We start from the raw sequence: 16,281 nt of genomic DNA on the forward strand, positions 1-16,281 counted from the left end.
CTCGGTGCTCATTCTCACTGACCTGACCTCCGAGTCAATAAGCAGAACCAAGAGACTGAATTCGCCACAGTGATTTTCCCTGGCTGCACACCATGTCCTATTGCCGACAATTTATGTGAGGACTGGCTTGATCTCATTTACTTTTTTTTTTACCTCATTTCCTCCCGTTCCCTCCAATTTTAATGATCCTGAAGAGTAAATTTGTCTACACAGCGTCTCTGGCTGTGACACTTTCACTTGAAGGCGCGCCCCTCTGGCCCGGGCTGGCTTGCGCTGTGAAATAAGCTTAAATTAACTCAAAAGAGAGTCGCTCGCTCAGGCTCCTGCCTGCTGCTCTCTCCTGTGATGAACACAACCACTGCCTCTGGGGAGGGGGAAAAAAGGAGCCCCTCTTCGAGGCCTATCTGCTTTCCTCTGCCAACTAGGCTACCTTTCTACGCCATTGCAAGGGCAGCTGGCTAGACCAAAAGTGGCAAGACAGCCAACACCCAGTGTTGCCTACACCCACCTTCCTGAATATTTTAAAACTCATCCGCCATCCAAATGTCCCTCTTAGAAAATTAGCATCACCTTGGCTACAATTAACAAAAACACAGGGCGCACGTTTTTTTTACGTAACTCGCCATATGGGGTGGTACGTCAGCGGCGTATATGGAGGGGTAGTTACACTTTATGGTGGAGTTTGAGTGCTCCATGTCCAGCACTCGGAGGCAGCCTGCTGCCCGGCAGGAGATATGGGGCAGGTGGAGGGGGTGGGGGGGGGGGGGGGGGGGGGGCAGGCTGTTGCGTGGCATCTGTTTAACGAGCACGGGCACGTGACAAGAGGCCGAGGAGCATCGCACGGCACTCGCACAGACGCTCATCAAGATGGACACCGGGCCTGATCGCGTTTACTCTAAGGGCTACTGAGAGACGGACGATGGGGAAGGGACAGTGATTCTCAGCTGTACATTAGACTGCGAGATCTTCACTGACTATAGGGAACTCATAGGGCAAGTAACATTAGCTTTTTTTGGCATGCTAGTTCCGAAATGGGAGATTTCTGGTGCTATTTGTTTAATATTTCAATCTCTTGAATGCGTGATGAAGAGATCAGTGTGTTACTTTACAGAAATGGCGTGACATTTGTAAGAAATAAATTAGACGGAAGAGAGCAGAGAGCACATAGGGGAGAGAAGAGGGAGGGGGGGAATGTAAATAACAAACACTAAGCCAGATCTCGGGAGAGAGGGCGCCTGGAGCATTTTCATAATGCGCTCGCTCACCCTGCAAATCAGAAAACGTGAGATTGACTTCACCTACCCTCGGCTTCTCTCCTGCCTCCGCCGCACGCTCACCCACTCGTCCATGTCAGTCCTTGTAATTATTGTTTTGGTGTCCCCATGGCACCCCAGTATGGGGTGGGGGTGGGGTGGGGGGAGTAAACTAGCGTCGGCAGATAGAAATGTTAAACAATTTAAGAGTGGCTCGACTTTGCTTGCTTAGTGTGTGTACGTCGAGTTTGGACCTTCTTTGGACTCTGGACCCAGTATACTTTTCCAAAGATTCTTTGGGAAGCTTAGCTTAAAGGGCCAGCATGGAGCTGGAGGATATCCTGTTTCCCCTTGTTGCTTTATGTAGTCCTGTTTATCGGGTTTCTTCGCCCCACCATAGTCATGAACACAATGGCTGCTGTGCAGCACTGGGAGGGCTAGAGGACTACAGGACTTCAGAACAAAGAAGACAAAGAACAATCTTTGAGGTGATGCCATTAGAGCCTCACCCTTTCCCCCTTTAGTTTTTTTTGCTTTTTTAAACTTCGGATCCAAACCAGACAAGACGAGTCTGTTAAATAAGCCAGAGTGTCAGCCCTCCCTCCCTGTGTCACGTACGCGCCGTGCGATTAAGTGAAAATGTGAATGATGCAAAAGTCTCAATTTGCCTGACCTCCTCAAACGCAGGCGATCAAAACACGCGCCTGCACCGACGGCAGACACATCAGAGCCTGGTGTTTACCCAGAGTCCTGCTGTTCGCCGCTTTAAACATCGCTCCAAGCAAGCGGAGCCCAGACGTCTGCTTCTTTCTATACCAACTTACCTCCTCGCAAATAAAATGATATGACATATTAAACATAGCAAACCAAATGATTAAAATTCAAATATATCAATTAGGAATAGCACAGAGCAAGTCAGCTTGTGGGGACAATAATGGATTACATAGTCCAGAAAATCATTATCTTTCATATGTAAAATGGAAAGCCCAATGTAATGGGTCTGTGGTGCTCGCATATCATTCACTCTGTCTGGGAAGATTATCAAATGATTTCCTGCAAGTCATGAAAGCGAGCAAGCACACTGACATTCCCTCCGACGTGAAGTCAAAGCCAAACCTGGCATCAGGGAGGGATGCAGGGAGAGAAAAAATAAACTGCTTTCAAATCCTATTGACAGCAAGGGAGACATCACAAGACTGCAGCATCCCCCTTTGAATCACAATCTGGGAATACAGCTGGCGCGTTCTCTCCGCAGAGCAGGAACAGGCCTGGGAATAGACGAAGGCTGGTGTGCGTCTGTGTGTGTGTGTGTGTGTGCGTCTGTGTGTGTGTGTGTGTGTGTGTGTGTGTGTGTGCGTCTGTGTGTGTGTGTGTGTGTGAACTAGAAAAGCAATGCCCACGATAATGGAACACTGCATATATTGGCCGTCAGTCTTAATAAGCCATCCCCATCCACAGATCCTCTGTCCCGAAGACAATCACTTCCCTACGTGCTTTCCCATACGAGTTGTGAATCTAGTCCGACTGTGGCTCGTAATGCTGATGCCATAGCAACCCCGCAGAGTGTGAAAAACAAAGTGTGTGTGGGGGGGGGGGGGTAGCAGAGAAGGAAGAGGGGCAGTCTTGGACAGCCACAGGCACGGTCATTACAGAGCCTCGGGGTCTAGTCCCCACAGGCATGGATTGTTTTTATTCCATCTTTAAATAAATAGCACATGCACGCACACACACGCATGCACACACACATTAAATACATGACAGTGATGCTAAGTGAGTGACAGTTCTTTATTTATTTTCCTTGGCTTTTTTTCCAATTATGTCTTTTTTTCTAAGAGGACTTGGGGCCATTATTTCTATGCTAATGTTCCTAAACACTGGGAAACAGAGAAGTGGAGGGGGGGGGGGGGAATGAAAAAGAACAGATTGGTGCAGGAGGAGTGACTCACCGGCACACTTGGTTCTGGTGACGAGGGCAGGTCCAGGTCTGCCGGTGCCACCTTCCCCGGGGCGGGTGAGCAGGACACGGATCTCGTACTCTGTGTCCGGGTCCAGGTGCCAGAGTTTGTAGTTGGGTGAGTTGACGGCGTGGGTCTCCGTCCAGCTCCCGGACGTCATGCGGTACTCCACCTCCTTCAGGATGATGGGTCCGTCGCCGAAGATGGAGTTGGCGTTGAGCTGGATCAGGAGGTAGGTCGGCCCTACACCGAGCAACTGAGGCGGCGCTATGGGCCTTGGGGGCTCTGATAGAAAGAGAGAGAGAGAGAGAGTAAGAGACCGAAAGAAAGAAAGAGAGAATTATCACCAGGACTGAAATGTAAACAGAGACAACAGCCAAAAACAGTCAAATCCGCAGGTAGTCTTGAACAAGTTGTGACAACTCATCTAAACATTTTAACAGTCAACAACTCTTAATCCCAACGCTTCCACATAACACAACAAAACAAACATATTCTGATTGATTTCATCCACTCACTATTGTGATGCTGAATTCTTTAAAAAATATGAAAGCCTTGAGATTTAGTCTTTGTGTGATTATTCCAACTGGGACCAGAATTTATGCAAATGAATAATGAATAGAGCCAGATTTGTGTTTCTGTTGCACCCCAAGCAAACTCTTCAGCCTGCGCAACAAGTTACAGCGGAGAGACAACATTTAATTGGTCCCCAGCTATAGCTGGAGTGCCAAACCACTACACTGTTTCAGTCGATCCAGATGGTTCCTGAGGCTGTCTGGAGGTGTTTGGGCGCCGCTGCAGTCACAGTCTTGGCAAGACAGACCACCAGCAACTAAAAACGCACATAATACTTGGATATCACATTACCAGTGGCAAAACCAAATGAGAGGCCTTGGTGCACATTCTCCATGATGAGCAGATAATGGAGAGAGACGAGTTGTAAGAGTCATTCCTCTCGTCCTCCCTGTTGAACTGACTTGTTTTCAGACATGTTTACTTTTTACGGCTTATTATAGGATGTTTTCTAACGTTTTTTTTTTTTCCATTTTTCGAAAGGGCTGCTGAACAAGCACGAGCACAAGCAGCAGGTGAAAAAGCTCTGTTGACACAACCCCCCCCCACCTACCCATCCCATAGGAGTTGCGACCGCTGCAGCCTTTGAGTGCCTTAATGACGACAGGAGACCAACAGGCTGAATAGGACGGGTGTGTTTGTGCTGGTGCTCAGATCATACGAAGGCCGTGGTGCGATGCGGTGCGGTGGGGCAGACAGGCACGGCGGGCAGGCGCATCCTTCCCACCCCAGATGGCTGCAGGCCGGTCCCCCATTTGTCGCAGCTAATTAAACAGGGAAGACTGGCGGGCTCACACATCGCCAGCATGGAAGGGGGGATATTGGGGGTCTGAGTTTCGTTTTTATATGTTGTGTCGAAGTCTGCGACCTCAACGAGCCAGCATTCAGCTCTCGCAAAACACTGGTGTGTTAGTCTGGGGTGCACTGCTGAACTGCTACGATCGTTACACTATATATAGGGAGACTACTCTGTTCCTTACCACAGTGGTGATCATCTATGTCTTTGGGAAATACATCTATGTCTTTGGGAAATGTAGTCCCGATTACCCCCATTAGATTTGGCCTTTCTGGTGGGTGAGAAGGGTCCACTGTGATGGCCTCCTGCGTCAATAAGCTCATTCGACTTCAACCAGATCTACGCATCGCTGCATGAAGTGGTATGAGCCTAAAGACCTGCCACTGCTACAACCAATGAGACGTTACGCACAAGCACCATAAGCGGCGATTCAAAAAGTAACTCATCTAACAACGAGATCAAACACTGCTGTGGAACCGTGGTTGGCACGGCAGCGTTTATTAATGTGATTCTACTCCTTTTTATCTTCAACAGGAGCGATTGTAGGCAAAAAGAGCTAGGCAGACATGGGAGACCAGTTAATTTGGCAGTTATCTTGCATGATGGGTGATACATCGAGATTCAAATTAGCGCAAATTAGTTTAAAATCAGTTGTTGTGCTTGCGTAACATATTACCCAGGGTGAATGCATCATAGCAGTAACCTGGTGACGAGCCTTAGAACTCATTAGCCATTAGTAAAGGGGGGGGGGGGGGGGGGGGCAGCACCGATGAGGAGAAAAAATTGTGCCTTCCCATGTGGCTGGGATGTAAGCCTGCTGGGTGTAGCCATTACTTTTCAATTAGGGTCCCTTTTCTTAATTTCTGGAATCAAATTTCTGCCATTACTCTTATCAGTGTTTCATGAGATGCATGGCACTGAGCTGTTCCCCAAATTACACTCGAAAATGTGATTTCCTTCCCACTCTAATTTAATAATGCTTCTTACAAATTAACAAACGCGCTGCATTGCTCCAATATTACAGCGTAAATCCAGACACAAATGTTATCTGTGTGAGAGTTGAGTGTGGTGCAGGGTTTTTTCTCCCACACCCCTCAGCTGGTGCAAATTCACACACTAAATGGGTTATCTTATCCAAACTTGATTTTAATTTGTTCAAAGAGATGAGAAAAATAATGACATTTTCCAAACAGTCATTTATACTGAATCATCGAAAGGAAAATATATATCAAACCAATGTCAACAAAAATCTTCGTGAAATGTCCTCCTGTAAGATGTCTATAGTCACACTGCAACTTAACATCCATATTGAAATGGCAGTCTTCAGTCAATTTGTTTTAATAGGAATAGGAACATAACTCTGCCAAAGTCCACTAGGCTATAACACACCACCCAAGAGCATTTGCTTTCCTCTGCTAATAGAAACACCTACTGAAAGAGAGAGAGGAGAGAGTGTAATAGGTAAAAGCAAATGTGAAATGGAGGTTCACCAACATTCCCCCAGGGAATGTGTTCAATATCCATGCATATTTAAATCCACCATGTCTTGCAATAATGTGTGGGTGCCTTGTTTTTTTCCCTCCTTGTTTTTGAGTTCTCTCTACCCTGCTGCCACCACACACACACACACACACAGACAATGGAAAAGACATTATGAAGGAAGATGATTGGTGTGTGGGGATGAAATAGGCTGTTTAATTTGCGCCTATAGCTGTAGGCAAGGTTCGTTCATCACCTTTCATTAGGCCAGGTGCCGACACAAACAGGAGAGGAGAGAGAGAGAGAGAGAGAGAGAGAGAGAGAGAGAGAGAGAGAGAGAGAGAGAGAGAGAGAGAGAGAGAGAGAGAGAGAGAGAGAGAGCGAGCACACTGCACAGAAGCGGCACGCGCGGCAGATAAGGTGCGGGAGGACCAGCTACGGCCAGCCCTTAAATTGCTTCCTCTCGCACCCGGGCAAATTTGCGTAGCGATTAAAAGAAAGAAAAAAAAAACTGCCGGCAGAGAGCGAAGTGGAAATAAGAGGAGGAGAGGAAGAGGAGGAGGAAGGGGAAAGACAAGAAAACACAACGGCTGACAGTAGTGGTGGAGAAGAAGACGGGAACAAGGGTAGTGGGCAGATGTGTGCGTTTAGCACTTAATAATGGAGCTTGTGGGGGGGGGGGGGGGGGGGGTGAGAAGGTGGCAGTAAGAGACTTGACTCTAAACATGTAGAAAGAGAGTGAGTGTGCAGGAGAGAAAGAGAGGGAGAGAGAGAGGGATTGAGAGAGGAGAGGGGGTGCTGGAGGAGAGGGACAGGAAGAGAGAGAGAGAGAGAGAGAGTGGCCGTTGAATGAATCTTTCATCATCTGGTATTATTGCTTCTTCCAGGCAGCCCATCCATCATGCCTCGGCTGACAGGCAGGGATGATGGTGCCGAGGCCCCCGCATTACTGCTCCTTGAACCTTGTCTCATCCATCTCGCGCATCCTTCACCGGGCAGCCACGCTAAACTTCTGGCGTGCCGACGCACAACTTACCATCCCCCCCCCACCCCACACCACACACACACACACCTAACTACATCAACTAACATCCCACCACCTCCAGCCATGGTAGTAATTGATTTTCGTTTATTGCCAATGCAGTGGTCAGAGTCTCCTGCAGCAGCAGCAGCAGCAGCCACCAGCATTTTACTGTGAAAGACAGGGGCTTGAGCAGGGTGGGGGTCTTAGGGATGTAGGGAGAACAGGAGGGGTGGAGAGCAAGGCTGAGATGAGAGAACGAGAGGGGAGAGAGAGAGAGAGAGAGAGAGAATATAAAAAAGAGAAAGAAACACAAGAAAGAGATTAGGGAATAACAGAGGGATGACAGAGAGGAGGGAGATGGATCAAGTGGGGAAGGGAATCCTTGACACAGTAGTATCTCCATTTTAGCCATTTTTTAAAAATATATATTTTATTTCCCCCAAACATAATGATGAGGCTCTTGAGGCTAGGCGATGTCCAGTCAGAGAGGCTGGCCTTGCAGTGCGAGTGAGCCAGCGAGCGAGCACAGCATTTTTCCAGCTGACTGATGATGCCACAGGCCACCGAGGGCCCATCACTTCCTCTGCCACCGACCACCTCAGTTTACATCCAGCACACTCAGCTAGCCACTGGAACTACGGGACTGTGAGACTAGCAAGGTGACACAATCAGTCCACCACTATTGCACTGCCCACACAGATGCACATTATGCTAAAGCACACTCACACATGCACATATGTATGCTTTATAAAAACATAATGTAAAGGTGTGTAATAAACTATAAATAATATGCTATACACATGTGAAAACATCATGTGGGCCATGAAACTGATTAGTGGAAACAAAGGCTAAACAGCCAAAAGACTGTAAAAGACACAGCCTCCAAAAAGACTCCAAAAGGAACCTTCTTCAATGTTTCCACTGCTGTGAGGCAATGAACTTGGAAGTTGACACAACCATTCCACTGCTATCAAACACACGCATTGTTTTAGCGTCATATGTAAACAGCCAAACATAAACGCAAAGCCAGTTCAAAAGCTATTTGGGGTTCAATCCAGGTAAGATTACACACTGGAACAGAGAAAATAAGACTCATGAAGACGATATAAAGGAGAGAGGGGGGCTATAAAAAAAAAAACTTCGAGAGGCATGACAGCAACCTACTTTCCAATTCCTATGATTTCAGATGAACGGGGGAAAAACATCTGTGTTGACATTTCTCTCCTTTTTTCATTCTCTTCCTTTCTTTCTTGTCACTATTTTCCCCCTCCCTTTCCCCTCCCAACACGCACACATTCTAGAATTCTTCTCCTTCCACATCATTACCAGGCAACGTCAGCCATTTGGGCTTCATCAGAGTTTAACAATCCCTCTTTGAGCTCCAGGTTGTCAAGCGGCGGGCTTTCGTCAGCCCGGGAAGAGCTGGCAGCCCAGGCATTTCTAATCTACTTTTAAGCAAATATTTCCCCATCTTGCTCGGCAGTGGCTGACAGGCGTCTGGGCGACCAATCAGGCGGCTTGTTTGTGGCAGAGTGGCACGGTAGCCCTGGTGCTCCAGGGGGCTCACCGGGAGAGATGACAGGCATGCCGATCGGCAGTCATTAGTGCACAGAGACACTGGGGATGTGGGCGCGCACGTGCGTGCACACACACACACACACACACACACACACACAAATATAAGTAGAACACATAGTGACAGTACACATCAGCATACTCCACATATGTGAACATACACACAGAATATAAACTTCCCCCATTCTTACAATATCACACACATTGTAGCCTATATTTCTAAAACACATTCTATAGCAATACATCCCCTAACATAAGGGAAACCAACCAAGAACAGTCAGTTACTGTATGTACACAAACACAAATTGCATACCCCTGCAGACAAATGTACACCCACACATATATAGGTCTATACACACACACACACACACACACACACACACACACACACACACACACACACACACACACACACACACACACACACACACACACACACACACACACACACACACACACACACACACACACACACACACACACACACACACACACACACGCATTAGATGAGTATGGGATCTGACTTTTCATAACTCTACATCAAAAACTGTAATCATGGTCACCGCTTGCGAATTTGATGAAAGTCAGCCATAGCTGCTGTGGCAGCTTTGCTTCTCGGACTCCATGATGAAAATGGCAGCTGACGTGATACTCCAACTGGTTATTGACTAGTTTGGACATTGTGATATATGAAATGATGTCTCAGAAAACCCAAAGCAATATACTGAGCGTTCAGGTTCCATAATAACTGGATAGGTATCTGGCAGCCACTCCCCTGGACTGCGGTTGTAAAGTTCGACTCCAAAACAATTCTAAGTCGAATACAAAGCTTTTCATCTTCGGAACTCAACACATGTAACTGTTGAATGATGACTTAAACTGAGATTTTGAATTAAAACGAAGGCAGAAAACAAACAGTGTGACATAGAGGCTTGTTTTCCTCTGAGCATCATGTCAATAAAGATCTGTTTGAATGGCAGCCATCATTTCTCATCAAGGCGCTGGGAGAGCTCCGCGTCGGAAACCACATGACAAACTCGGCTCCGTTTGGCGCGCCACAGTCTCAGCCTCGGCCGCAGGACACGTAGATCAATACTCCTTCACCAAAACGGATTTGCAACTGGAATTTCCATTTGTTACAAAGAGGACCAAAATAGCCAGGAGCGAGCCACTGTCACCTCCTGTTTGCGAGAGCGGCCGCTAATAAACTGCTAGCCCTGGGTCATAAGCGACAATGGGCAACTCCATGCCAGCTCTCATTAACGGCTACCCGTATCAATGGCCCAAAAATTTCCTTTAAAATTACCGTCTTTTGTATCCTTGTAGCGGGATGTCAGCTTTCAAGCGGCAGTGAGATATCGGACCTGTCAGTGCAGTTAATATTCAACTTACTTCTAACACCAGGGTTCTCCGCCCTCTAGCCTGTGCTAACAATAAGATTTGTTTTACAGTCATTCAGATAAACAAGAAACTGCCGAGGCCCTCCCCTCCCCTCCTCTCCTTTTCTGAACAAGAAAGGGGGAGAGAGAGAGAGAGAGAGAGAGAGAGAGAGAGAGAGAGAGAGAGACAGAGAGATGGGAGGGGAGAAAGAGAGAGAGCAGAGACTGCCTGCATTAATTCAGTAGCTGGCGAGGGATATGTAAAGCTATTCAGTGAAGACCCCTCTATGCAGCGGTATCTGTTAAGGCTGGGCTGGGTGGCACAGAGCCGCGCTCTCTCCAGTGACCCCATTTGAGAGGAATTTACACAAACAGATTTCACGTATCACAACATGAAGTGCCTCGGTCCCCGTGTCCCCTTGGCAAAGCTGATTTAAATACAATTTGTGCAATGTCACAGAATTTGAATAAACAGATGCTGGCTTTAGCTGCTATTGTTAAAACAGGGGCTCATAACCTCAACTAATGAATGGGAATATATAATGGAAAAGTATTACAAACCTGAAATACTCCACACTAACAAGGCATTCAATTTTTATTTTATTTTTTATAGAAAATTTTCACCTCACAAAAACACAGCAATCACAGCATATTGTAAGAGCTAAGTCGCTGTGACAGTAACAGCAGTGGATGTAAACGTACCTCTGACTATGAGTCCAGCGAAGTTGGACACTCCAGAACCTCTCTCCGACTGGGTCACACAGCGATACAGATCCTGGTCCTGATTGGTCACTTCCTTCAGCCTGAAGGACGCCGCGAACCTGCGATTGCTGATGGTCTTCGTCTCTGCGACGGGAATGTCATCACCATTCCTTTTCTGCAGAAAAAAAAATATATAACACATTTTTATTTGATCTTTTATTCATCTACTCTGTCATTTCTTCAGGCGTTCATTTCATTGCTTTACCATAAAAAACATCTCCATGACATTGATTCAGAAAGTTAATTTATAGCCCAGAATGAGCTGCCATCCACCCAAACCCACTGCTGTCATTGCTAATTACCGTCACCATGGTGTGTTCCAATGTGTAAACACACTTTCTTGCAGCAGTCAATTCATTACCCATTTAGCCATGTCACTTCTCCTTAGATTTTAGCACAGTCAACACCATCAGACAAGCTCTGGACAGACTGTAGTGTCTTTTACATCTTCACCTACTCATCTGTCTCAACAGGAAAGGTCACATCGCCTGTCTAGTCTTGCGTTGTACCCATGCATGACAGAAGCTCTCACTGTCTCCCTTGCACTCGCACACAGTCGCTCTCTCTCTCCCTAAACCTGTCTGATCAAGAAATCTGAACATGAAAGGGCACACTAATTTCCGCACACACACGCACAGACAGACATGTGCGCCCACGTACACACACACACACACACACACACACACACACACACACACACATCATTAGGAAGATAAATGGAAGGGGATGTTCACAGTCTCCCCTTAATGAGCAAGGAGACATGGCCGAGGATCATGAAGGAGGAGAGAGAAGAAAATGAGTGTGGAAATGATGTGCTGTCTGCCGCCGCTAACATGCCCCCATGCCCTGACCCCCATGCCCTGACCCCCATGCCCTGACCCCCATGCCCTGACCCCCATGCCCTGACCCTCGTGCTCTGGCCACCCACCTGTAGCCACAGCTTGTTCTTCACGTCTCGGACGGTGGCAATGCACTGGAACGTGGCGTTCTGGCCGGCATTAACCTCCACGTCGCCCAAACGCAGGAAGTGAGGTGACCGGTCTGCAGGAAGGGGAGGATGGATGCGTTAGTCATGTACATCTATAAATTTGACATTACAATTTCATCATTACAGTCCCAAGTAATTATTTCCACTTCACATTCTTAATCTTTAAGAAACAATTTCAATAAAACTTAAGCAACTAGTAACAGGATAATCTGAATTTCATCATTACCCATCCATACAACTTGCCTCAGGTGTGGAGCCAAAGGGGCAGCAGGAATCAATATAAAAGCACTTCTCAGTGGGCCCTCAGTGGTATAAATGGCCCACAGTTTGTATTATGCAACCCCTCATTCATCTAAATATTGAGCCATGAGCTATTACAACAAAAAAAATAGACTGCTCCCAGACACTACCTCGGAGCTGAAGTTGTCCATTTAAATAATTCAAAGGTGTTTACATGGTTGAATTACAAGTTGTTAAACATTCAGCTCCGACATGAAAACAAGCTGTCTGCAGCTTTCAAACCAACATTCTTGAGGGGCCTTCAATGTATTAGACCCAGATTCCGGCCAGTGGGGAATAGGGAGAACATTTTTGAAAAACTGAGTCGAAATGACAAAAAAAAAAAAATGCCCACAAGTTAGAGTTGAGGATATTTAACAGGCAGTTCTGGACGGCTAAATTATTCATGGTGATTTGGCTGGAACACTATATCCAGATGCCCTGTTGTATTTTGGACACTGGCCAGGAGTAATTGAGCTCCAATTACCAGCAGAAAGAGTCCCTAAAAAAAGAACACAAAAAAAATGCCCTAAACTTTCTCTGAACTGTGCTGGACCTGCTGACTGTCTGTGGTGAACCAGATCAAAGTTGATTGCTTGCTTTGCGGTCTTGAAGAAACGCCCAGCAAAACCCCCCTCATTATATTTAGTGCATGGCCTCAACAAAACCAAATAAGGACACCGTCTCCAAGTCCGATACGAAGACGGTGCACCGCAGCTCTTGATTTGTGACGACACCACCCGTTTATAAATATGTGGCCTGCGAGTAGGTTTGTTGACAAACGTCTTCCCATTACACATTCATTATCCAAATGAGTTTGACTTTGAGGAAAATTCTGCCTGTAGATGTTTTTATTTAATTAGTGTACGGCATTATTTTGAATGCCTGTTTAATTGTTTCCTTTTAACCCCTGACGCAGTTTGAAATGACTGCCCTTGGGGTAATCCCGCAAATGAGCATATATACGCTGGCAGAAAATCAGATTGCTGATATTTATACACCGATACACAAACTTGCCACGACGGTCTCGTATACAGCGCGTCAGATCAAAGAACGTTCAGAGAACGCAGGGAAGACTAAGACTTCATGTGAAAAAAGTGCGAAATGATCCTGCAGGCTCCCCGTGTCTACAGTAAAATACAGAAAGACATATCCGCTCTGGAGATTTAAGGCTGCAAGGCCGCTGCTTAGATGTAGACTGTTGTGTTGCGGTGGGGGGGGACTCACATAGAGAGAGAGAGAAAGAGAGAGATAGAGAGAGAGAGAGTGAGAGAGAGAGAAAGAGAGAGACAGAGAGAGAGAGACAGAGAGAGACCGAGAGAAAGAGAGAGAGACAAAGAGAGGCAAGCAGACAGAGAGGTAAGTGTTGTCGAGTTCATTATCACAAGAGGAATGGGCGGACTGGGAGGCGTTTCGCTGGAAAGCTCAAGGATCTGTCTCTACACGTCTCTTTCTCTCCCATCCCATCATCTTCCTCTTCTTCTTTGTCTCCATCCCCCTTTTCCTCTCTCTCTCTCTCCTCTGCTCGACTTCATAAAGACAACTGCAGAAGCCTCTCAGCGTCTCTCAGGGAAAATAATAACTCAGGCCCACTGGAAAAAGCCTACGTTACCGCAGTTTAAATCAACAAGCATGATCATATGGACCTTGAGAAGAGACAGGACTAAAATGATGTCCACAGCTGGCCCACCTATATATCCCAACACCCCCATCCCAACACCCCCATCCCCACAGGGAAAATACATCACCACCACAGACCACACAGACAGCTCAGTGCCCGTCACTTTTTGTTTCTGGTGAGGTGTTGAGTATGGGGACCTTGGGACAGTACCATCCCTCCAAACTGTGGATGCTTTCCCATCAGCTGCTTAGGGAAGAGCTCTTTTTCAACCCCAGGGTAACGAGGAGACGGTCCTTGTGCACAAAACACATTGCATTCCAAGCTCTTTAATTTTTTTATATATGTATTCACTTAACTTTATTTTTGCTCCTCCTTATTTTGAGGGGGACTGAATGAATGTATATAGGTGGAGAAACAAGCAGCATGCGATTCTTAGTTCTGCCAGACTAAGTAAATATAATTTTGTGGTGGAGACAGTGTAAAAAAGGAGAAGATGGGGAGGACAGAGACCTTGTCACCAGTTGCTAAAGCACACGAGGCCCCTTAACCATTGATTTTATCCTCCCTTACATTTGAGTGTCTCAACTAATCACCGCGAGCGTGGCTGTAAAGGTTTATTGCATTGTTCGGAGGGATTACAGTCTTGGTTAAGATCCATCTTCGAGACGAGTGAAGACTCCGATGCCCCCCCCCCCGGAGGCTGCAGCCATTAATTGGGATACCTTTCCATTATTTCATGTAATCCCTTTAGCCTTTACAGCTCTCGCTGCTCTACTCCACCAAAGCCCATGTTGAGGCAAGAGCCTCGACAGCCAAAGCCTCCTTCTGTGGTTTTGTCAAACGCCGTGCCTCCACCACCAATCTCTAAGGAGACACCTGTTGCTAGGGTATGATGACTGCTTTGATAGATCGTTTGTGAAGGGCTCACTTGGGGACACCCTCAGACGGATAATGGCCTGTTAACGCTACGTGTCGGGGTGGACAAAGTTTTCCGTCTGATTAAAGATCTCCACCCTCAAGATCAAGATGTCACAGCGCAACACAGGGGACTGACTTCCAAATATTGCTCCCATGAAATTCTACGGGCTACAGGTATCATTCGTTTCAGAGAATCCAGAAAATGTCACTGGTCAGTCCTGGCTGCAGGCGACACCGATAAAGTTGACACAAGCCATTCATTTTTAGCTATTTGATAACCGCAATGGGAAGACACTCCAGCACCCCACTCTTTAAACTCTGTACTTAAATGACTCACTTCATCTAGCTATTTGCTTACTCACTTAGCACTCTAAAGTGCAGCGGCCAACTCTCCTGACGCCATCACCTATCCACAACAGCCTGTTTCTGTTTGCCCACACCTTCCCTTTCCTCTTAGACCCCCACCTTCTCGTCTCCCCCACAAAGGCCAGTGTCACCTTCCGACTTATCTTCATTTGCACAGCGCTGAGCAAATCATCAGCGGCGATGCAGGCGCGCCGGGTAATTACTGCCGTTGTAATTACTTACCACATGGATAGCTCAGAACCTGGATGTCATCAATCGCAATGAAGCCCGTCTTGCCATCCGAGACCTCCGCCTCAAATATGACCTGAAAAACAGAGAGACGGAGAGAGACAGAGGGAGAAATGAGTGAGAAACTGGCATGTAACGGTGTGTGTGTGTGTGTGTGTGTGTGTGTCAAGGAGGTTGGTGTGGTGTTTACTCCTGTGCAATCCCAAGCCCCACAAATTGACTAGTGCCACTGCCACTGCGGTCACACAACAACACACTCCTCTCCTGGTTCCCCTTGCAGGTTTAAAAACAGTAATTACTCCCGTTCCCCTCCATCATGACTTCCTCCTCTCGACCAGAGGTGACAAGAAATGTCTGTGCTAAATCATATTCAAAATGACATCTCTGAAGGTCTGTTTCTTTTTAAATGAATACATGACACATAAAGAGCTAGATTACACTGAGGAGACAGTGTTGATTCAAGAGTATGGTTATAGCCAAAAGTACTCTGGAGACATGAAAGCGGTGACACAAATTCCAGAAAGAAAAAGCAATTTCATGTTTTAATCTCTCCCCCCAAAACACCTTTTATTTCTCTTTCACAACCCCCTACTCATTTTCCAAAAGGTCCTTCACAAACGAAAAAAAGTCACATTTTGTATGAAACACAATCAGAAACCCACAAGGCATCCATATTGAATGGTAATGAACATTTCAAAACAAAGCCAGTTCCTCCCCAAGGTCTTCCCCTTCTCTACCTTGGTGGAGGGAGCCAAATGAATAAAGGGTGTCCATTTCTTCATCAGCTTCAGCAGCGATGACCACACCATGGCCAAGCAAATCAAGGTCCGATCACTGAATACTGATGGACAACATGGTGAGGGTGCATTCATGGTGAGGCTCCCAATGTCAACCCATACCCATTCAGTCAGAGGTGAAAGGAAAGAAATATGTGTCTTTGTGCTGTTGGAAGCAGTGATGTCCTTTTTACAATCATTTCCCTTCTTTTTTTCATTTGAGGGTACTCCTTCATTTAATCTCCTTTTGGTTGGCTAACGAGGTAGAATTCAGCTCTCGCAGTGACAAATGGCCAGCATAAATTCTTA

The 16,281-nt window shown here is 46.6% G+C and overlaps 1 protein-coding gene across 3 annotated transcripts in view; it reads right to left on the reverse strand.

Annotated features, from left to right (window-relative positions):
- ptprk (protein tyrosine phosphatase receptor type K) overlaps window positions 1–16,281 on the reverse strand; it is a 132,634-nt gene that overhangs the window by 62,671 nt on the left and 53,682 nt on the right. For all 3 annotated transcript variants that reach the window (XM_076272965.1, XM_076272964.1, XM_076272963.1), the window contains exons 4-7: window positions 15,191–15,272; window positions 11,725–11,837; window positions 10,737–10,911; window positions 3,200–3,493 (exon numbers count right to left, since the gene is read on the reverse strand). In XM_076272965.1, coding sequence (XP_076129080.1) covers window positions 3,200–3,493; window positions 10,737–10,911; window positions 11,725–11,837; window positions 15,191–15,272 — 664 coding nt within the window. The remainder of the gene's footprint in view (window positions 1–3,199; window positions 3,494–10,736; window positions 10,912–11,724; window positions 11,838–15,190; window positions 15,273–16,281) is intronic.

Source organism: Alosa pseudoharengus, unplaced genomic scaffold (assembly GCF_046254945.1).
Source record: "Alosa pseudoharengus isolate Yale_2024_CS ecotype anadromous, Long Island Sound unplaced genomic scaffold, YU_APseudo_1.1 YU_APseudo_1.1_scf_7, whole genome shotgun sequence".
Classification (NCBI taxonomy): Eukaryota; Metazoa; Chordata; class Actinopteri; order Clupeiformes; family Clupeidae; genus Alosa; species Alosa pseudoharengus.